Source organism: Scomber japonicus, chromosome 14 (assembly GCF_027409825.1).
Source record: "Scomber japonicus isolate fScoJap1 chromosome 14, fScoJap1.pri, whole genome shotgun sequence".
Classification (NCBI taxonomy): Eukaryota; Metazoa; Chordata; class Actinopteri; order Scombriformes; family Scombridae; genus Scomber; species Scomber japonicus.
The window spans coordinates 257,537-280,036 of record NC_070591.1 but is presented as its reverse complement, the minus strand read 5'-3'; the positions used below and the strand labels follow the sequence as shown (position 1 = coordinate 280,036).

At 48.7% G+C, this 22,500-nt stretch overlaps 1 protein-coding gene across 1 annotated transcript in view; it reads right to left on the bottom strand.

Moving 5' to 3' along the window:
* Window positions 1-22,500, bottom strand: part of LOC128373208 (cullin-9) — a gene marked incomplete at its 5' end in the record, with an annotated part of 49,993 nt that overhangs the window by 15,314 nt on the left and 12,179 nt on the right. The window contains 20 exon segments of the mRNA XM_053333505.1: window positions 402-650; window positions 2,289-2,406; window positions 5,176-5,435; window positions 5,958-6,163; window positions 7,917-8,043; window positions 8,243-8,388; window positions 9,073-9,244; window positions 10,397-10,595; window positions 11,007-11,164; window positions 11,463-11,645; window positions 13,037-13,173; window positions 15,438-15,623; window positions 16,602-16,735; window positions 16,982-17,157; window positions 17,734-17,829; window positions 18,085-18,190; window positions 18,793-18,964; window positions 20,219-20,309; window positions 21,235-21,462; window positions 21,930-22,035. Of these exon segments, the coding sequence (XP_053189480.1) occupies window positions 402-650; window positions 2,289-2,406; window positions 5,176-5,435; window positions 5,958-6,163; window positions 7,917-8,043; window positions 8,243-8,388; window positions 9,073-9,244; window positions 10,397-10,595; window positions 11,007-11,164; window positions 11,463-11,645; window positions 13,037-13,173; window positions 15,438-15,623; window positions 16,602-16,735; window positions 16,982-17,157; window positions 17,734-17,829; window positions 18,085-18,190; window positions 18,793-18,964; window positions 20,219-20,309; window positions 21,235-21,462; window positions 21,930-22,035 (3,250 nt within the window).

Sequence of the window (22,500 nt, the reverse complement as noted above, 5' to 3'; positions counted from 1 at the left end):
TCCCTTCCTCCATCCTTCCTTCCTTTCTCCCTCCCTCCTTTCCTTCCTTCCTTTCTCCCTCCCTCCTTTCCTTCCTTCCTTTCTCCCTTCCTTCCTTCCTCCCTTCCTTTCTCCCTCCCTCCTTTCCTTCCTTCCTTTCTCCCTTCCTTCCTTCCTCCCTTCCTTTCTCCCTCCCTCCTTTCCTTCCTTCTTCCTCCCTCCCTCCCTTCCAAAGTTTTTATGGTTACACCACTTAGACATTTTTGCCATAATCCTCTAATATATTCTCCTTCCTCCCTCCCTTCCTCCTTTCCTTCCTTCTTCCTCCCTCCCTTCCTACCTAGCTTCCTTCCTACCTTCCTTCCAAAGTTTTTATGGTTACACCACTTAGACATGTATATCGTAGCGTCGGTGCGACCTACCCTGCAGCAGTAGTGCATGCAGCTGAGCGAGGGGACGGGCTCCGTGCTGCAGGTGCGAGGACTCAGACACACGGGACACGTGGACGTCGGGCTCGGCGGCGGCTGAGGGTTCCGACTCTTCAGGCCGGCGGCCATGATGACAGCGTCGGCGTCATCGGTGTAACGCTGAACCAGCAGGTCCACGTTCCACTTACAGTGGACCAGCAGGTGCTCGGCCCGGTCCAGGTCCAGACTCAGAGTCCCCGATACCTGGGGGGACAGAGAGGGACACCTGTCTGACACCTGAGGGGACACGCTCACCTGTCTGTCTGATACCTGAGGGGACACACTCACCTGTCTGACACCTGAGGGGACACCTGTCTGATACCTGAGGGGACACGCTCACCTGTCTGATACCTGAGGGGACACGCTCACCTATCTGATACCTGAGGGGACACGCTCACCTGTCTGTCTGATACCTGAGGGGACACACTCACCTGTCTGATACCTGAGGGGACACACTCACCTGTCTGATACCTGGGGGGACACCTGTCTGATACCTGAGGGGACACACTCACCTGTCTGATACCTGAGGGGACACACTCACCTGTCTGATACCTGAGGGGACACACTCACCTGTCTGATACCTGGGGGGACACCTGTCTGATACCTGAGGGGACACGCTCACCTGTCTGACATCTGAGGGGACACCTGTCTGATACCTGAGGGGACACGCTCACCTGTCTGATACCTGAGGGGACACGCTCACCTGTCTGATACCTGAGGGGACACGCTCACCTGTCTGATACCTGAGGGGACACGCTCACCTGTCTGATACCTGAGGGGACACACTCACCTGTCTGATACCTGAGGGGACACGCTCACCTGTCTGTCTGATACCTGAGGGGACACGCTCACCTGTCTGATACCTGAGGGGACACGCTCACCTGTCTGATACCTGAGGGGACACGCTCACCTGTCTGATACCTGAGGGGACACACTCACCTGTCTGATACCTGAGGGGACACACTCACCTGTCTGATACCTGAGGGGACACGCTCACCTGTCTGATACCTGAGGGGACACGCTCACCTGTCTGTCTGATACCTGAGGGGACACACTCACCTGTCTGACACCTGAGGGGACACACTCACCTGTCTGTCTGATACCTGAGGGGACACCTGTCTGATACCTGAGGGGACACGCTCACCTGTCTGATACCTGAGGGGACACGCTCACCTGTCTGATACCTGAGGGGACACACTCACCTGTCTGACACCTGAGGGGACACGCTCACCTGTCTGATACCTGAGGGGACACACTCACCTGTCTGATACCTGAGGGGACACGCTCACCTGTCTGATACCTGAGGGGACACGCTCACCTGTCTGTCTGATACCTGAGGGGACACGCTCACCTGTCTGATACCTGAGGGGACACACTCACCTGTCTGATACCTGAGGGGACACACTCACCTGTCTGTCTGATACCTGAGAGGACACGCTCACCTGTCTGATACCTGAGGGGACACACTCACCTGTCTGTCTGATACCTGAGGGGACACACTCACCTGTCTGTCTGATACCTGAGAGGACACACTCACCTGTCTGACACCTGAGGGGACACACTCACCTGTCTGACACCTGAGGGGACACGATCACCTGTCTGTCTGATACCTGAGAGGACACACTCACCTGTCTGATACCTGAGGGGACACGCTCACCTGTCTGATACCTGAGGGGACACGCTCACCTGTCTGTCTGATACCTGAGGGGACACGCTCACCTGTCTGTCTGATACCTGAGGGGACACGCTCACCTGTCTGATACCTGAGGGGACACACTCACCTGTCTGATACCTGAGGGGACACGCTCACCTGTCTGATACCTGAGGGGACACGTGTCTCACCTGTTGGACCGTCCTCTGCATCAGCTGACGAACTTCCTCTTGCGTCATCGTCCGTCCCATCGAGAACAGAACCGCGTCCAGAACTCCGTCCTCGAACCCCCGCGGTGCCGGCACTAAACTGTAACACACACACACACACACACACACACACACACATAGAGACACAGACACACACACACACACACACACACACACACACACACACACACACAGAGGCACACACACACACACAGAGAGAGACACACACACACACACACACACACAGAGACACACAGGCACACACACACAGGCACACACACACACACACACACACACACACACACACACACACACACAGAGACACACAGGCACACACACACAGGCACACACACACACACACACACACAGGTTGGTTTTATATCATTTAAATGACATTTGCACCATTTTTTACCAAAAGACTGAATGCTGCTGAAAATGTCAAACGGTGTAACCACAAAAGAATGATAGATATTAAATGTTTTATCCACCTAGGAAGGAAAGGAGGAAGGAAGGAAGGACAGAAGGAAGGGAGGGAGGGAGGGAGGAAGGAAGGACAGAAGGAAGAAAGGAAGGAAGGAAGGAAGGACAGAAGGAAGGAATGAGGCAGGAAGGAAGGAAAGAAGGAAAGAAGACATTTTTGCCATAATCCTCTAATATATTCTCCTTCCTCCCTCCTTTCCTTCCTTCCTTCCTTCCTTCCTTCCGTCATTGATTCCTTCCTTCCTTCTGTCCTTCCTTCCTTCCAAAGTTTGCACTGGGGTGACCGAGCCTTTTCTGTTGCTGCCCCCAGGCTCTGGAATAACCCCCCCCCCCCCCCCCCCCCCCCAGACCCCAACCCCCAGGCTCTGGAATAACCCCCCACCCCCCCAGACCCAAACCCCAACCCCAACGCCCCCCCCCCAGACCCTAACCCTGGGCCTCTTCAAGTCCAGGATAAAAACCTACTTTATTAGGACGGCTTTTAACACCCAGTAGTACCCAGACACTTTTATCTTGTTCCTTTTGTTGTATTTTATTGTTTTTACTTCTTCCTCTCTTTATTTATTACCTGCTGTTGTAAAGGGTTAGGGTCTGTTGTAAAGGGTTAGGGTCTGTTGTAAAGGGCTGTATGAATAAAGTACATTTAAATTTAAATTTAAACTAAATGACCTCATTGACCCAATAAACTACGATTTCATTTATTTCATTTTAAACTGTTTTTTATTCATCATTAAAATATTTTAACTTTAGGATTTATTAATTTATTATTTATTTATATTATTATTTTTATCATTAATATCTGAGGATTTATTTTTGTATTTATTATTATTTATTTATTTGTATTATTTTTTTTATTAATATCTTTATTAATTTATTTTTTTATTATTATCTTTATTAATTAATTATTTTTTTAATTAATTTTTATTTATTTATATTATTTTTATTATTATCTTTAATTCATTAATTAATTTATTATTTTATTTTATTATTATTTTTTTATTTGTATTATTTTTATTATTCATATTTTAAGGATTAAACTGTTTTTTGTTCATCATTAAAATATTTGTTTAACTTTATATTTATGTAACTAGTGACAGCAGAAGATATAAATGATTCATTATATTTATTAATTAATGTGAATAAATAAATAAATTTAAGATAAAGAAATAAAATCAACAGCCAGAGGTCAAAGTTCAAATCTCTTTTATTTTTTTTCGTGAGAAGATTTTAACATTTATTTTCTGTTTTGTGTGTTTTGAATCATTCTGCTAGAGGTCAAAGGTCAAAGGTCAAAAGGTCAAAGGTCAACAGACAAGGTGAAAACAAACTCGGTTCAATTTTTAGCGTTTTTTTTTTTTTTAGATTTTTTTTTTGAGACGAGAAAAAAAAACCCAACTGAAGTTTTAGTCTCAACATTTTAAAGTTTAAACGTCAGAAACAGAAACTTTTCAAACTGAACGAGTTCAAAATGTTTTAAATCATAAAAACATGAAACTCTTTATTTTACCGACCCGAGGAAGGAAGGAAGGAAGGAAGGGAGGAAGGAAGGAAGGAAGGGAGGAAGGGAGGAAGGGAGGAAGGGAGGGGGATGGAGGAAGGAAGGAAGGAAGGACAGAGGGAAGGAAATAAGACAAGGAAGGAAAGGAAGGAAGGGAAAGAAGATGAAGGAAAGATGGAAGGAAAGAAGGAAAGAAGGAAAGAAGGAAGGAAGGAAGGAAGGAAGGGAGGGAGGAAAAGAAGATGAAGGAAAGATGGAAGGAAGGAGGGAGGGAGGAAGGTACGAGGGAAGGAGGGAGGGAGGGAGGGAGGGAGGAAGGAAGGAGGGAAGGAAGGGAGGGAAGGAGGGAGGGGGGAAGGAAGGAAAGGATGGAGGAAGGGGGGAGGGAGGGAGGGAGGGATGGAGGAAGGAGGGAGGGAGGGAGGGAGGGAGGGAGGAAGGGAGGAAGGAGGGAGGAAGGAAGGAGGGAAGGAAGGAAAGGAGGAAGGAAGGGAGGGAAGGAGGGAGGGGGGAAGGAAGGAAGGGAGGGAGGAAGGAAGGAAAGGAGGAAGGAAGGGAGGAAAGGAGGGAGGGAGGGAGGAAGGAAGGGAGGAAGGAAGGAAGGAAGGAAGGAAGGTTAAAAGTGACTCGGAGGATTTCCACCTCCCGAAGAAGGGGTCAGTAAAATAAAGGCGTTGCCATGGAAACGGAGATCTGGTCCTTTAGGGAGCAGCAGGGTGATGATGATGATGATGATGATGATGATGAGGATGACGAAGGCTGCTCTCAAAAAAAAAAAAAAAAAAAAAAAACTGAACCTGAAGACGAACACAGAGTTTCTTCTTCTTCTCTGAACTTAAATAAAAACACACACAGACAGACTTTAAGGCCTCCGGGGGTCAGAGGTCACACCTGATGTCGGCCTGGCCGTCGGCGGCGGCGGCGTCCTTCCTGATCTCGGCCCGGCTGAAGGAGAACTGAGCCTGGCCCTTCTGCGGCGTGGACGGGTCCTCGGGGAGGAACTCCACGATGTGCGGGTTGTCCTCGTTGCGGCGGACGCAGCCTTTGCTGATGACGTGCATGATGCAGGACAGCACGTCGCTGTTGCTGCAGCTGAAACGCCCCGAGCCCGGAGACCGAGACGCTTCCTGTCTCTGACACAAGTCCAGGACCTGGAGGGGGACAGGACACAGGGGTCAGAGGTCAGCAGAGGTCAGAGGTCAAAGTAACAAACGTTCATCTATAAAACAGTCTGGGTTCAACCTCCGCTCAGCTGGTTGGTCCCAAAGGAGAGAATTAGGCCCAGGATTTATTTATTTATTGTTAATTTATTATTATTTATTTATTTAGTTATATTATTATTTTTATTATTATTAATATTATTTTAAATTTATTTTAAATTTATTTTTATTATTATTTTTATTATTAATATCTGAGGATTTATTTTTTCATTTTTTAATTTATTAATATTATTATTTCTATTATTAATATTATTTTATTTATTTATTTTTTAATTAATTTTTATTTATTTATTTGTATTATTTTTATTATTAATATTATTTTTTTATTTATTATTTATATTTATTTATTTATTATTTATATTTATTTATTTATATTTTTATTATTAATATTATTTTTTAATTTATTATAATTTATTTATGAGTATAATGACTGAGAGTGAGAGGAGGTGTGACCTTGAAGACGAGGTTGTCGATGTGCATCTCCTTCTCCTGCTTCATGATGCTGACGATCAGACAGTAGATGTAGTTCCTCTTCCTCTCCAGCGTCCCCGCCGCGTCCTCGTCCACGTTCAGGTACGTCTGTCTGGGGAGCAGCTGCATCGTCTCCGGGACGCCCTCCAGACTCAGAGACAGCACCTCCTGGTTCAACCTCAGAACACCTGCAGGAGGAGGAGGAGGAGGAGGAGAGAGGAGGAGAAGGAGGAGGAGGAGGTGAGAGGAGGTGAGAGGAGGAGGGGGAGGAAGAGGAGGGGGAGGAGAGAGGAGGAGAGAGGAGGAGGGGGAGGAGAGAGGGAGGAGGAGGAGGAGAGAGGAGGAGTCAGAGGAGGAGGAGGAGGAGGGGGAGGAGAGAGGAGGTGAGTAAACATGAATTAATCACTCCATTCCCTGCGGTTGCTAAGGTCAGCTAAGGCCCTACAGTTGCTAAGGGCAGCTAAGGCCCTACGGTTGCTAAGGGCAGCTAAGGCTCTACGATTGCTAAGGGCAGCTAAGGCCCTACGGTTGCTGAGGGCAGCTAGGGCCCTACGGTTGCTAAGGGCAGCTAAGGCCCTACAGTTGCTAAGGGCAGCTAAGGCCCTACGGTTGCTAAGGGCAGCTAAGGCCCTGCGGTTGCTAAGGTCAGCTAAGGCCCTACGGTTGCTAAGGGCAGCTAAGGCCCTGCGGTTGCTAAGGGCAGCTAAGGCCCTGCGGTTGCTAAGGGCAGCTGAGGCCCTGCGGTTGCTACGGCGATTTGAGAATCTGCTTGGAAAAACTTCTCAGAATTCTGAAGGATTTGGCTTCTGACAAGGTCCCGAACAATTGCAAACTGTGAGAAAACCGTAACTCCTGTCTAAAAACCGAAAAACACTGTGAGAGACACAGAAGCCGGCAGATTCTGACAGTGTTTATTTTATTCACATATTCCTTAAAATGAGCGAGTAAGCTCAGTGTGAACACAGAGTGAGATTCTTTTGGAAAAAGAAGACGATTACATTAGAGTCAGTGGGGAGTGAGACAGGTACTGCTGCCGGTCTCGGCCCCCCCGTTTAAATGTCGTGCAGACCCCGCCTGTCAACGTCACATTTTATGAATCCCAACCCCTATTTCTACATTTTGACAAAAAATGATTTGTCTCCTTTTTACGGTTTGGCCGTGAGCTCGAGTTAAAAATAAACATTATGGTTATGTTTTACTGCTTCTCACACTCTAGCTAACTGCCGCTTCCACTCTAACTTTGACGAAAAAGTGATTTCCACTCCTCGTTTGACTGATCATAGTTTGACAAGTTTACATGTTATGGAAAAACTGTTTGGTGTTTTCCAGAGAGGACAAGTTTTCCTCTGTTTTAAAGTTCAGAGAATTACGTTTCTACGTGCACGTATGAGAGATCTAGGTGACTGAAAAAAGGTGAAATTTTGTTTTTTTTTCAAAAATTTCCCATTCATATCCTAGTGGGCACTAACTAGTGTTAGGGTTAGTACTGCGTATGAGTAGTACTTGTACTGCGTACCGTGGCTGGTAGTAGTATTAGTAGTATTAGTACTGTGTAGTAGTAGTACTTGTACTGCGTACCGTGGCTGGTAGTAGTATTATTAGTAGTATTAGTACTGCGTACCGTGGCTGGTAGTAGTATTAGTAGTATTAGTACTGCGTACCGTGGCTGGTAGTAGTATTAGTACTGCGTATTAGTAGTATTAGTACTGCGTACCGTGGCTGGTAGTAGTATTAGTACTGCGTATTAGTAGTATTAGTACTGCGTACCGTGGCTGGTAGTAGTATTAGTACTGCGTATTAGTAGTATTAGTACTGCGTACCGTGGCTGGTAGTAGTATTAGTACTGCGTATTAGTAGTATTAGTACTGCGTACCGTGGCTGGTAGTAGTATTAGTAGTAGTAGTACTGCGTAGTATTATTAGTAGTATTAGTACTGCGTACCGTGGCTGGGCTCCTCCGGGGGGCTGCAGGTCAGCGGTCCTCCGTCTTGGAGCAGCGGCTGCAGAGCGTGAAGCAGAACAGCAGCAGACAGTCGGCTGGTCTGCAGCAGAGCTTCAACCTGCACCTCCTGCAGAGGGGGGGGGGGGGGGGGCAGGGGGGGAGGGGGGCTGTTAGAGGCTCCCAGTACTCCCAGTGCTCCCGGTGTGTGTGTGTGTGTGTGTGTGTGTGTGTATAGTGTGTAGGTGTGTGTGTGTGTGTGTGTGTGTGTGTATATGTGTGTGTGTGTGTGTGTGTATATAGTGTGTAGTAGTGTGTGTGTGTGTTACCTCCTGGCTGTTGAAGTGCAGCAGGATGAACATCTGCAGCGTGGAGACGTGAAGCGTCCAGAAGCCGAACTGAAGCTCAGCGTGACCGAGCCACGTCCACTGCAGCCGCCGAGGCTTCGAGTGGCTCAGACCGTACATGGACTGACCTGAGACACACACACACACACACACACACACACACACACACACACAGACACAGACAGACAGACAGAGAGACAGACACACACACACACACACACACACACACACACAGAGACAGAGACACACGCACGCACACACACAGAGACACACACACACAGAGACACACACACACAGACACACACACACAGAGACACACACGAAAGGTGAGTGAGTCTGAATCAGATGAACTGATACCTCACACAACTGGGACTGGGTGAACTGGGACTCACTGTGTGTGTAGAACTGGGTGAACTGGGACTCACTGTGTGTGTAGGACTGGGTGAACTGGGACTCACTGTGTGTGTAGAACTGGGTGAACTGGGACTCACTGTGTGTGTAGGACTGGGTGAACTGGGACTCACTGTGTGTGTAGGACTGGGTGAACTGGGACTCACTGTGTGTGTAGGACTGGGTGAACTGGGACTCACTGTGTGTGTAGGACTGGGTGAACTGGGACTCACTGTGTGTGTAGGACTGGGACTCACTGTGTGTGTAGGACTGGGTGAACTGGGACTCACTGTGTGTGTAGGACTGGGTGAACTGGGACTCACTGTGTGTGTAGGACTGGGTGAACTGGGACTCACTGTGTGTGTAGGACTGGGTGAACTGGGACTCACTGTGTGTGTAGAACTGGGTGAACTGGGACTCACTGTGTGTGTAGAACTGGGTGAACTGGTTCAGGTAGGAGCAGAGCTCAGCAGGGAAGTGTGTTGCGGGTTCGTCCAGGAAGCAGAGCGAGGAAACGGTCCAGCAGCGCGGAGACAGAACCAGAACCTGGACCTCCGCCTCCTCGTCTGACTCCACCCAGTCATCCTCCATCGCCTACGGCAACACAGAGGGACAAACTGCATCAGAACAGGTTTACTGGGAGGACCTGCAGCTGGGAATGTGTGTGAGTGTGTGCGCGTTTTTCTATCCTGGTGGGGACCGCAACCTGACATATTACCAACCCTGTGGGGACCGACTCCTGGTTTCCATGGTAACGAGCATTGGAACCAATAGCAAACAGCCTCCTGATAGGCCTGGTCCCCACAAGGTTGGTTTTCCTGACTGTGTGTGAACCCCAGAGGTCACACATGGTACTGCAGTGTGGGGACCTTTTCCTGACTAAGTGTGTAAGTGTGTATATTAGCATGTTAGCTTCGTATTTGCATGTTAGCTTCGTATTAGCATATTAGCTTAGCGATTAGCCCCCTGGGTTTCAATCCAACATTTGTTCAAATACTGAATATGAATTGTACTGTGGCTAACAGTGATGTCAACTGTATGCTAATAGACGTTAGCATTACGAGTCCCAACGAGGGGGGGTTTTTGATATTTCAAGTCATTTTTTGTTCAAATAGAATTATGATGAATTTAGGAGTTAAAAATACGTCTGTAGACCCTTTAGAAAGGCTGGACCCCAGTCAGGGTCCCCACGAGGTAGTAAAAACAGGTATGTGTGTGTGAGTGTGTGTGAGTGAGTGTGTGACGCAGCTCTCACAGTGGTTGTATAGGGACCCAAACTCTTTAAGTTTAATTAAAAGAGACCCAACATTTTCACCTGTAGAGTCCAACAGAACAACATCAACCACAAAAATCAGAGAGGTGTGTGTGTGTGTGTGTGTGTGTGTGTGTGTGAGTGTGTGTGTGAGTGAGTGTGAGTGTGAGTGTGAGTGTGTGTGTGAGTGTGAGTGTGTGACGCAGCTCTCACAGTGGTTGTATAGGGACCTGAACTCTTTAAGTTTAATTAAAAGGGACCCAACATTTTCACCTGTAGAGTCCAACAGAAGAACATCAACCACAAAAAGCAGAGAGGTGTGTGTGTGTGTGTGTGTGAGTGTGAGTGTGACTGTGTGTGAGTTTGTGTGAGTGTGACTGTGTGTGAGTTTGTGTGAGTGTGACTGTGTGTGACTGTGTGTGTGTGTGTGTGTGTGTGTGAGTGTGAGTGTGACTGTGTGTGAGTGAGTGTGTGTGTGTGTGTGAGAGAGAGACCTGGTCCTGCTCCTGGAGGCTGCGGTCCAGCTGCTGCAGCCTGTAAAGGTGGAACTCCTGCTGCAGCTCCGCAGACTCGCTGAGGTTCTTTAACATCTGCTGAGGGAAGCGACTCGGGAAGCAGCTGCCGATCTGATCGATGACGGCGCTCTCCAACCACACGTTGCCCTGAGCCAGCAGCCGGTCGCCCAGGTAGTACCTGCAGGGGGGGGTGGGGGGGAACTTCCTGTTAGGAGGCTGGTCACACACACAGTAACATACACACACCAATACACACACTCACAGTGTAATACACACAAAAGTAACACACACACTAATATATACACACATGTACAGTAACATTGTGTGTCCCAATGACCCCAGGAGCTCAGTTGTCGGGGGCTTTATGCCACTGGTAGGGTCACCCATGGCAACAGGTCCGGGGGGAGGGGCCAGACAAAGGGTAGATCAGAAGACCCCTTACGAGTGCTACAGAAACAAGTCCGACTTGTGTAACACACAGTAACACACACACACACACACACAGTAACACACACACAGTAACACACACACACAGTAACACACAGTAACACACAGTAACACACACACACAGTAACACACACACACACACCTGTAGAAGTGCTCGAAGGTGTTGGCGAGCTCCAGGCCGGACAGGAAGAGCATCGGCTCCAGAAACTGCTGCAGTCTCTCCAGAGTCTCTACGCTGCCGGAGACGGAGCCGCTGGCCTGAATCATCTGATCGATGTACTGAGCAAAACGCTCACTGACCTGCACACAGCAGCACACCTTCATCACCATCACCTTCATCATCATCACCTTCATCATCATCACCTTCATCACCATCATCACCTTCATCACCTTCATCACCATCACCTTCATCACCATCATCATCATCACCTTCATCACCATCACCTTCATCACCATCATCATCATCACCTTCATCACCATCACCTTCATCGCTATTGTCATAGGCCTTTAAACCTAAGTTAACCAGGACTTAACGTGCACGGCTTCAGGACTTACGTGCATGGCTTTGAGGACTCACGTGCACAGCTTCAGGACTTACGTGCATGGCTTTGAGGATGGAGAGCTGCAGCAGAGCAGCAGAGAATCCGTGTCGGAGGGCGAGGACGAAGGCGGTCTGCTGCCCGAACAGCTCCTCCATGGCGTTCTTCAGCCGCAGGTACAGAGTCCGGTATCGCTCCACGAAGTCCGGCAGGCTGCAGCTCGACTCCAGAAACTTCTTCACCTGCAGGAGGACGAGATTTAGATTTAGCACCACGACTACAATATGTGACGGAGAGCTGAATGTAACACACACAGTAACACACACAGTAACACACACACAGTAACACACACAGTAACACACACACAGTAACACACACACACACACAGTAACACACACACACAGTAACACACACACACAGTAACACACACACACAGTAACACACACACACAGTAACACACACACAGTAACACACACACACACACAGTAACACACACACACAGTAACACACACACACAGTAACACACACAGTAACACACACACAGTAACACACACAGTAACACACACACAGTAACACACACACACACACAGTAACACACACACACAGTAACACACACACACAGTAACACACACACACAGTAACACACACACACAGTAACACACACACACAGTAACACACACACACACACAGTAACACACACACACACACAGTAACACACACACAGTAACACACACACAGTAACACACACACACACACAGTAACACACACACACAGTAACACACACACACAGTAACACACACACACAGTAACACACACACTGTAACACACACTGTAACACACACAGTAACACACACAGTAACACACACACACACACACACTGTAACACACACACACACACACACAGTAACACACACACACACACACACACAGTAACACACACACACACACAGTAACACACACACACACACACACACAGTAACACACACACACACAGTAACACACACACACACACAGTAGCACACACACACACACACACACAGTAACACACACACACACAGTAACACACACACACACAGTAACACACACACACACACACACACACAGTAACACACACACACACACAGTAACACACACACACAGTAACACACACACACACTGTAACACACAGACACACACTGTAACACACAGACACTGTAACACACACAGTAACACACACACACAGTAACACACACACACACACACACACACAGTAACACACACACACACACACTGTAACACACACACACACTGTAACACACACACAGTAACACACACACAGTAACACACACACTGTAACACACACACACTGTAACACACACACAGTAACACACACACACTGTAACACACACACACTGTAACACACACACAGTAACACACACACACTGTAACACACACACACCGATAGTCCACAGCATCACACTGTCAGGTACACACACACTGTAACACACATACACACAGTAACACGCACACACACAGTAACACACACACACACACACTGACACACACACACACAGTAACACACACACACACTGTAACACACACACACACACACACACACACAGTAACACACACACACTAACACACACACACTGACCTGGCGCTGTACCACTCCCTGCCAGCAGAGGGCGATGCCTGCGATGCTGCTGCTGCTCTTCACTCTGGGTTTGGCTGAGGAAGACGAGGAGGAGGAAGAGGCCGCCGTGTTGTCTTTGTTTTTACTTTCTTTACCGTCTGGAACACAAACGGCACAAACGTCGGATTGTTACGATGAATTTATTTCACACGGATTTTATTTAATGAGCAAAATGAAACTTAGATGGAAACAGCAGCCAGAAACTTAAAAAGGAAAGCAGTGCGTCTGTTCTGTCCTTCTTTCCTTCCCTTCCCTCCCTCCCTCCTTCCTTCCTTCGCTCTTTTCTTCCCTCCTTCCTTTGCTCTTTTCTTCCCTCCTTCTTTCCATCTTTCCTTCCTTTCTTCCTTCTCACCTTCTGTCCTTCCCTCAGTCTGTCCATCCTTTCTTCGTTCCATCTTTCCTTCCCTACTTCTTCTCCTTAATTTCTTCTCTCCTCCTTTCCTTCCTCCCTTCCCTCCTTCCTTCCATCTGTCCTTCCTTTCTTCCATCTTTTCTTCATTCCTCCCTCCCTCCCTCCCTTACTTCCTTTCCTTCCACCTGTCCTTCCCTCCTTCCCCTCTCCCTTCCTCCCTTCTTTCTGTCTGTCCTTCCTTCCCTCATCCTGTCCGTCCATCATTTCCTCCTTCCTGTCTTCTTCTCCTTCCTTCCTTCCCTCCCTCCCTCTTTCCTTACCCCCTCCCCCCCTCCCCCCCCCCTCACCAGATCTCATATCTCTGACTGTGTCTCTTGTATGAGGAAGAGGAGTTTGACCCCGCTGCAATAAGAGCGTCGTGATGATCGCTCAACGTTTCATTCAGAACAGACGAAGAGGATCAGGAGTCGCTGTCGCCTCCTGCTGGAAGCTTTCAGATTACCATCAGATTACAGCTGCACTGACTTCCTGGAGCTGAACTCACCTTCTTTCCTTCCTCCATCCCCCTTCCTTCCTTCCTTCTTTCCTGCCTCATTCCTTCCTCCTTCCCCTTTCCCCCTTCCTTCCTTCCTGCCTCATTCCTTCCCTCTTTCCCTCCTTCCTTCCTTCTTTCCTTCCTCCATCCCTCTTTCCCTCCTTCTTTCCTTCCTGCCTCATTCCTTCCTTCCTGCCTCATTCCTTCCTTCCTTCCTTCCTGCCTCATTCCTTCCTTCCTTCCTGCCTCATTCCTTCCTTCCTGCCTCCTTCCTCCCTTCCTGCCTCATTCCTTCCTTCTTTCCTTCCTTCCTGCCTCCTTCCTCCCTTCCTGCCTCATTCTTTCCTTCCTTCCTTCCTTCCTGCCTCATTCCTTCCTTCCTCCCTCATTCCTTCCTTCTTTCCTTCCTTCCTGCCTCCTTCCTCCCTTCCTGCCTCATTCTTTCCTTCCTTCCTTCCTGCCTCATTCCTTCCTTCTTTCCTTCCTTCCTGCCTCCTTCCTTCCTTCCTGCCTCCTTCCCTCCTTCCTTCCTGCCCCTTCCTTCCTTCCTGCCTCCTTCCTTCCTTCCTTCCTGCCTCCTTCCTTCCTTCCTTCCTGCCCCTTCCTTCCTTCCTTCCAGCCTCTTTCCCTCCTTCCTTCCTTCCCTCTTTCCCTCCCTCCTTCCTTCTTTCTTCCTAGGTGGATATTATACTTATTTATGGATCGTCTGGTTCTGACTGATCAGCTCTCAGGTTTACCAGCAGGGGGCGACATGCAGACTTCCTGTCCTTGTTGGGACACATGGCGAGCGTAAACAAAGAAAAACAATGCAGCGGTGTGACCTTTGACCTTTGACCTCAGCTGTTACTTACTCTTCAGCTCTTTGCTTCGGTTGAGACCTTCTGGAGACAAAATACACTCTTTAAACATCGAGGACGACTCACACGCTACTCAACACTAACAACACACAGCCATGACATCACAGAGCAGCTGTTACACCAGCATGACGTCACCGGTTACACTGAGCACATGGAGGAGGGGGGTCAGGGGTCAGGGGTCAGAGGTCAGGGTCTATAAAAGGATGTATTTATTTAATCTGCTTTAATGTAAAGAACGTTTTGGTAGTGCATCACTGAGCTGCAGTCTGGTTACCCCGTTACCATGGTTACCATGGTTACCCTGGTTACCCTGATTACCCTTGTTACCACGGTTACCTCAGTTACCCCGGTTACCCTGATTACCCCCGTTACCATGATTACCCTGGTTACCCCGATTACCCCCGTTACCCCGGTTACCAGGGTTACCTCAGTTACCCTGGTTACCCCGGTTACCCCTGTTACCCCGGTTACCCTGCTCATACAGTATCTATTCTAATTAAAATATTATTAATATGCTCCGTTATGTTCAGATTTAAATAATCACATCTTCACACACACCCTCATGTGGGTACATATATATGTGTGTGTGTGTCTCTGTGTGTGTGTGTGTGACCTCACTTGATTTGACGGGTGGTTTGAGCTCCTCCCCGTCGGTGCGGCTCGTGTCCACGTGCACCAGCAGGTGTGTGAGGCGTCGGACGCGGGAGTTAAAGATGGCGGCGCGGCTCTTACAGCGGCGAGCCGTCTCGGCGTTGTCCAGATACTCACTGAGCAGCCAGGACAGTGGGCTGGACGCCGAGGATTCTGGGTAATCACAGGGAGGTATTACAGGGTGGAAACCAACATCAGAGACACACTCACACACACACCTCTCTGCTTTTTGTGGTTGATGTTCTTCTGTTGGACTCTACAGGTGAAAATGTTGGGTCTTTTAATTAAACTTAAAGAGTTCGGGTCCCTATACAACCACTGTGAGAGCTGCGTCACACACACACACACACACACACACACACACACACACACACACACACACACACACACACACACACACACACACACACACACACACACACACACACACACACCTCTCTGCTTTTTGTGGTTGATGTTCTTCTGTTGGACTCTACAGGTGAAAATGTTGGGTCCCTTTTAATTAAACTTAAGGAGTTGGGAACCCGTTCTATAAGTGTGTGTGTGTACCTGACAGTGTGATGCTGTGTGTGTGTGTGTACCTGACAGTGTGATGCTGTGTGTGTGTGTACCTGACAGTGTGATGCTGTGTGTGTGTGTGTGTGTGTGTGTGTACCTGACAGTGTGATGCTGTGTGTGTGTGTGTGTACCTGACAGTGTGATGCTGTGTGTGTGTGTGTGTACCTGACAGTGTGATGCTGTGTGTGTACCTGACAGTGTGATGCTGTGTGTGTGTGTGTGTGTGTGTACCTGACAGTGTGATGCTGTGTGTGTATGTGTGTGTGTGTGTGTGTGTGTGTGTGTGTGTGTGTGTACCTGACAGTGTGATGCTGTGTGTGTGTGTACCTGACAGTGTGATGCTGTGTGTGTGTGTGTGTGTGTGTGTGTGTGTGTGTGTGTGTGTGTGTGTGTGTACCTGACAGTGTGATGCTGTGTGTGTGTGTGTGTGTGTGTGTGTGTGTGTGTGTGTGTGTGTGTGTGTGTGTGTGTGTGTGTACCTGACAGTGTGATGCTGTGTGTGTGTGTGTGTGTGTGTGTGTGTGTGTGTGTGTGTGTGTGTGTGTGTGTGTGTGTGTGTGTGTGTGTGTGTACCTGACAGTGTGATGCTGTGGACTATCGGGGTGATCAGAGCCTCCCAGCAGGTTCGACCGAGAGCTTCGGCCGCTTCGGCGTCTGGAAGAAAACGATCTGCAAACATCTGCTCATGTCTCAGAGCGCTGTTCAGTCTGCACACACACACAGAGACACACACACACACATACATACAGAGACACACACACACACACACACACACACAGAGACACACACACACACACAGAGAGAGATAGAGAGAGATAGAGAGAGAGAGAGAGAGAGAGAGAGAGAGAGAGAGAGAGAGAGACACACACAGAGTATCAGTACTTGTTGAACAGTATTTGTAGTATTTCAGAGTATTATTCGTAGTATTTGTAGTATTTGCAGTATTTCAGTACTTGTTGAAGAGCTGCAGCAGCTGGGTCTTGTCCTCCATCACTTCCTGGCACCAGGTGTGAGCCTTGGTGCTGTAGAACAGGTAGGTCCGGCAGCACAGCTGTTCCTTAAACACCGGCCAGAACGTCGGCTTGGGACCCAGAACCTCGAACCCGTGGACCCTCGTATCGATACCGCCCTGTCGGAGAGGAGGGAGGGTCAGTGTGTGAGTGTGTGAGTGTGTGTCTGTTTTTCTATCCTGGTGGGGACCGCAACCTGACATATTGCCAACCCTGTGGGGACCGACTCCTGGTTTCCATGGTAACGAGCATTGGAATCAATAGCAAACAGCCTCCTGATAGGCCTGGTCCCCACAAGGTTGGTTTTCCTGACTGTGTGTGAACCCCAGAGGTCACACACGGTACTGCAGTGTGGGGACCTTTTCCTGACAAAGTGTGTATATTAGCATGTTAGCTTAGCGATTAGCCCCCAGGGTTAGGGTTGGTACTGAATATGAATTGTACTGTTGCTATCAGTGATGTCAACTGTATGCTAATAGACGTTAGCATTACGGGTCCCAACGAGGGGGGGGGGGGGGCAACATTCAGGTTTCAGATTTATGAGAGTTTTTGATATTTCAAGTCATTTTTTGTTCAAACAGAATTATGATGAATTTAGGAGTTAAAATTACGTCTGTAGACCCTTTAGAAAGGACCCCAGTCAGGGTCCCCACCAGGTAGTAAAAACAGGTATGTGTGTGTGAGCTCACACTGACCTGCTGACATCTCTTCACTCTGATCTGGATGATGGACCAGAACCTCGTCATGTTCTCCAGCAGAACCACCCGGCTGGCTGAGGGAGTCACATTCACCTGCACACACACACACACACAGAGACACACACACACACACACACACACACACAGAGAGACACACACACACACACACACACACACACAGAGAGACACACACACAGAGAAAGACACACACACACACACACACACACACAGAGAGACACACACACACACACACACACACACAGAGAGAGACACACACACACACACACAGGGTTACCATCAGTCAGGTCTCAGCAGCTCTGACCTTTGACCTTTGACCTCTCAGCTCACCGTGTTCAGCTCCGTGTTGATGTTGATCGGGTCGTCTCCGCCCAGAACCAGAATACGGGCCGGCATGTAGCTGGAGTCCTCACTGGCTACCAGGATGGCCAGCTGTCTGTTAACACACACACACACACACACACACACACACACACGTACACACACACACGTACACACACACACGTACACACACACACGTACACACACACACGTACACACACACACACACACACACACACACACACACACACACAGTCATATTCTAACTGTAGTTTCTGACTGATTCAGTAACAGCTGCAGTAAGTACAGTGTGCAGTGTGTATTGTAGTCTAGTGTGTGTTGTAGTGTGTGTAGTTCAGTGTGTAGTTCAGTGTGTAGTTCAGTGTAGTTCAGTGTGTAGTTCAGTGTAGTTCAGTGTGTAGTTCAGTGTGTATTGTAGTGTAGTGTGTAGTAGAGTATGCAGTGTGCAGTGTGTAGTCCAGTGTGTATTGTAGTGCAGTGTGTGTTGCAGTGTGTATTGTAGTGCAGTGTGTGTTGCAGTGTGTATTGTAGTGCAGTGTGTAGTTCAGTGTGTAGTGTGTAGTATAGTGTGTATTGTAGTGCAGTGTGTGTTGCAGTTTGTATTGTAGTGCAGTGTGTGTTGCAGTGTGTATTGTAGCTCAGTGTGTGTTGCAGTGTGTAGTTCAGTGTGTATTGTAGCTCAGTGTGTAGTTGTACCGGATGACGACGCCCTTGTGCATGTAGAGGTTGATGAAGTGCGACCCCGTGCAGCCGTTTGACTCCCAGTAGGTTTTCGGGTTTTTATCCGTCAGCTTGTTCGCTCGATGGTGATTGGACGAAACCTCGACCTTCTCCCAGCACTTATCCTCCTTCAGCTCCACACTGGACCCTGAAACACCGGTTATACCATGAAGACAGCGGTTACACCAGTAAGACACCAGTTACACCAGCAAGACACCAGTTAGATACCAGTTACACCAGCAAGACACCAGTTACACCAGCAAGACACTAGTTACACCAGCAAGACACCGGTTACACCAGCAAGACACCAGTTACACCAGCAAGACACTAGTTACACCAGCAAGACACCAGTTACACCAGCAAGACACTAGTTACACCAGCAAGACACCGGTTACACCAGCAAGACACCAGTAAGACACCAGTTAGACACCAGTTACAGCAGTAAGACACCAGTTACACCAGCAAGACAGCAGTTACACCAGTAAGACACCGGTTACACCTGTAAGACAGCAGTTACACCAGCAAGACACCGGTTACACCAGTAAGACACCAGTTACACCAGTAAGACACCGGTTACACCAGTAAGACACCAGTTACACCAGTGAGACACCAGCAAGACAGCAGTTACACCAGCAAGACACCGGTTACACCAGCAAGACAGCAGTTACACCAGCAAGACAGTGGTTACACCAGTTACACCAGTGAGACACCGGTTACACCAGCAAGACAGCGGTTACACCAGTTACACCAGTGAGACACCGGTTACACCAGCAAGACAGCAGTTACACCAGTAAGACACCAGTTACACCAGCAAGACAGCAGTTACACCAGTAAGACACCAGTTAGCTAGCAGTTACACCAGTAAGACACAAGCTACACCAGTAAGACACTAGTTACACACTAGTTACACCAGTTAGACACCAGTATAACCAGTATACACCAGTCTAACCAGTATGACCAGTATAACCAGTATAACCAGTATAACCAGTATAACCAGTATAAACCAGTATAACCAGTATAACCAGTATACACCAGTCTAACCAGTATAACCAGTATAACCAGTATAACCAGTATAACCAGTATAAACCAGTATAACCAGTATAACCAGTATAAACCAGTATAAACCAGTATAACCAGTATAACCAGTATAACCAGTATAAACCAGTATAACCAGTATAACCAGTATAACCAGTATAAACCAGTATAAACCAGTATAACCAGTATAAACCAGTATAACCAGTATAACCAGTATACACCAGTCTAACCAGTATAACCAGTATAACCAGTATAACCAGTATAACCAGTATAAACCAGTATAACCAGTATAACCAGTATAAACCAGTATAAACCAGTATAACCAGTATAACCAGTATAACCAGTATAACCAGTATAACCAGTATACCTTGGCAGAGGTTCCTGAGGAAGACGTCGAAGAAGGGGATGTTGATTGGCTGATGGCTCCGGCGATGCTCCTCGATCTGACCGAGCACCATCTGACAGGAAACAGGAAACAGGAAACAGGAAACAGGAAACAGGTTCAAATTAAAATGCACACTTTCACAATAAAATACACATTATAGACACTGAGAGCTTCCATCATGTTCAGTGTACTGGTTTCTCTGTACTGGTGTGTACTGATCCATACTGGTCCGTACTGGTCTGTAGTGGTCTGTACTGGTCTGTAGTGGTCTGTACTGGTCTGTACTGGTGTATACTGGTCTGTAATGGTCTGTACTGGTCTGTACTGGTGTGTACTGGTCTGTAATGGTCTGTACTGGTCTGTACTGGTCTGTACTGGTCTGTACTGGTCTGTACTGGTGTATACTGGTGTATACTGGTCTGTACTGGTCTGTACTGGTCCGTACTGGTCTGTACTGGTCTGTACTGGTCTATACTGGTGTATACTGGTCCGTACTGGTCCGTACTGGTCTGTACTGGTGTATACTGGTCTGTACTGGTGTATACTGGTCTGTACTGGTGTATACTGGTCTATACTGGTCTATACTGGTCTGTACTGGTCTGTACTGGTCTATACTGGTCTATACTGGTCTATACTGGTGTATACTGGTCTGTACTGGTGTATACTGGTCCATACTGGTCCATACTGGTCCATACTGGTATATACTGGTCCGTACTGGTCTGTACTGGTCTGTACTGGTCCATACTGGCCTATACTGGTCTATACTGGTCTATACTGGTCTATACTGGTATATACTGGTCCATACTGGTGTATACTGGTGTATACTGGTCTATACTGGTCCATACTGGTCCTACTGGTCCGTACTGGTCTGTACTGGTCTATACTGGTCCATACTCGTCTGTACTGGTGTATACTGGTCCATACTGGTCCATACTAGTCCATACTGGTCCATACTGGTCCATACTGGTCCATACTGGTCCTACTGGTCCTACTGGTACCTGGATGCAGCCGGCCAGCACGCTGGTGGTCATCTTCTTGTAGAGGCTGGCGTACTTCTCACAGTCGGTGACGAGGTCTCGGAGCTCGGTGACCAGCAGCAGGTTGGTGCTGTGCTTGTCCAGAGCCTTCACCAGCGCGTCTTTGGTCCCCAGCCGGCACATCACCACCGTGTAGTCCTTGTTCAGCGACGCCAGCCGGTACAGGAACCGGATGAACAGCTGGACCACCTGCAGGACCGGGCACAGAACCGGGCACAGAACCGGTTAGCGTACAGGAGCCGGATCAAAGGCCCGTTTATGCTCTACGTACGAAAACGTGTCCTTGCTAACCGATACATACTTCCTTTACGTTAGCATGGATGCTAACCGGTACATACTTCCTTTACGTTAGCATGGATGCTAACCGATACATACTTCCTTTACGTTAGCATGCTAACCGATACGTCCACCAGGGGGCAGCGCAGAGTCAAAGTCTGCCCCCCCGTGGTTTCTGGTGGTACCGCCCCCCTCGGCCCTCCCTCACCTCTCTGTCCCCCCCCACCTCTCTGCCCCTCTCTGCCCCCCCCCACCTCTCTGCCCCCCCCACCTCTCTGCCCCCCTCTGCCCCCCTCACCTCTCTGCACCCCTCTGCCCCCCTCACCTCTCTGCACCCCTCACCTCTCTGCCCCCCTCTGCCCCCCTCTGCCCCCCCTCACCTCTCTGTCGTTGATGAAGGCCGTCATGGAGGACAGACAGGGCTCGATGCTCTCGTGCCACGGCAGCACGTCCTCCTGATAGTTGTCCAGGAACTTATTCAAAATCCTGCAAAAAAAAACTCACGTCAGCGTTTTCCCGTCTGAGTCAGTGGTGCTAGGCCAGGTGGCGCTAGGCTAGGTGGTGCTAGGCCAGGTGGCGCTAGGCTAGGTGGTGCTAGGCTAGGTGGTGCTAGGCTAGGTGGTGCTAGGCTAGGTGGCGCTAGGCCAGGTGGCGCTAGGCTAGGTGATGCTAGGCCAGGTGGCGCTAGGCTAGGTGGTGCTAGGCTAGGTGGCGCTAGGCTAGGTGGTGCTAGGCTGGGTGGCGTTAGGCTAGGTGGCCCTAGGCTAGGTGGTGTTAGGGTAGGTGGCGCTAGGCTAGGTGGTGCTAGGCTAGGTGGCGCCAGGCTAGGTGGTGCTAGGCTAGGTGGCGCTAAGCTAGGTGGTGTTAGGCTAGGTGGTGCGAGGCTAGGTGGTGCTAAGCTAGGTGGTGCTAAGCTAGGTGGCGTTAGGCTAGGTGGCCCTAGGCTAGGTG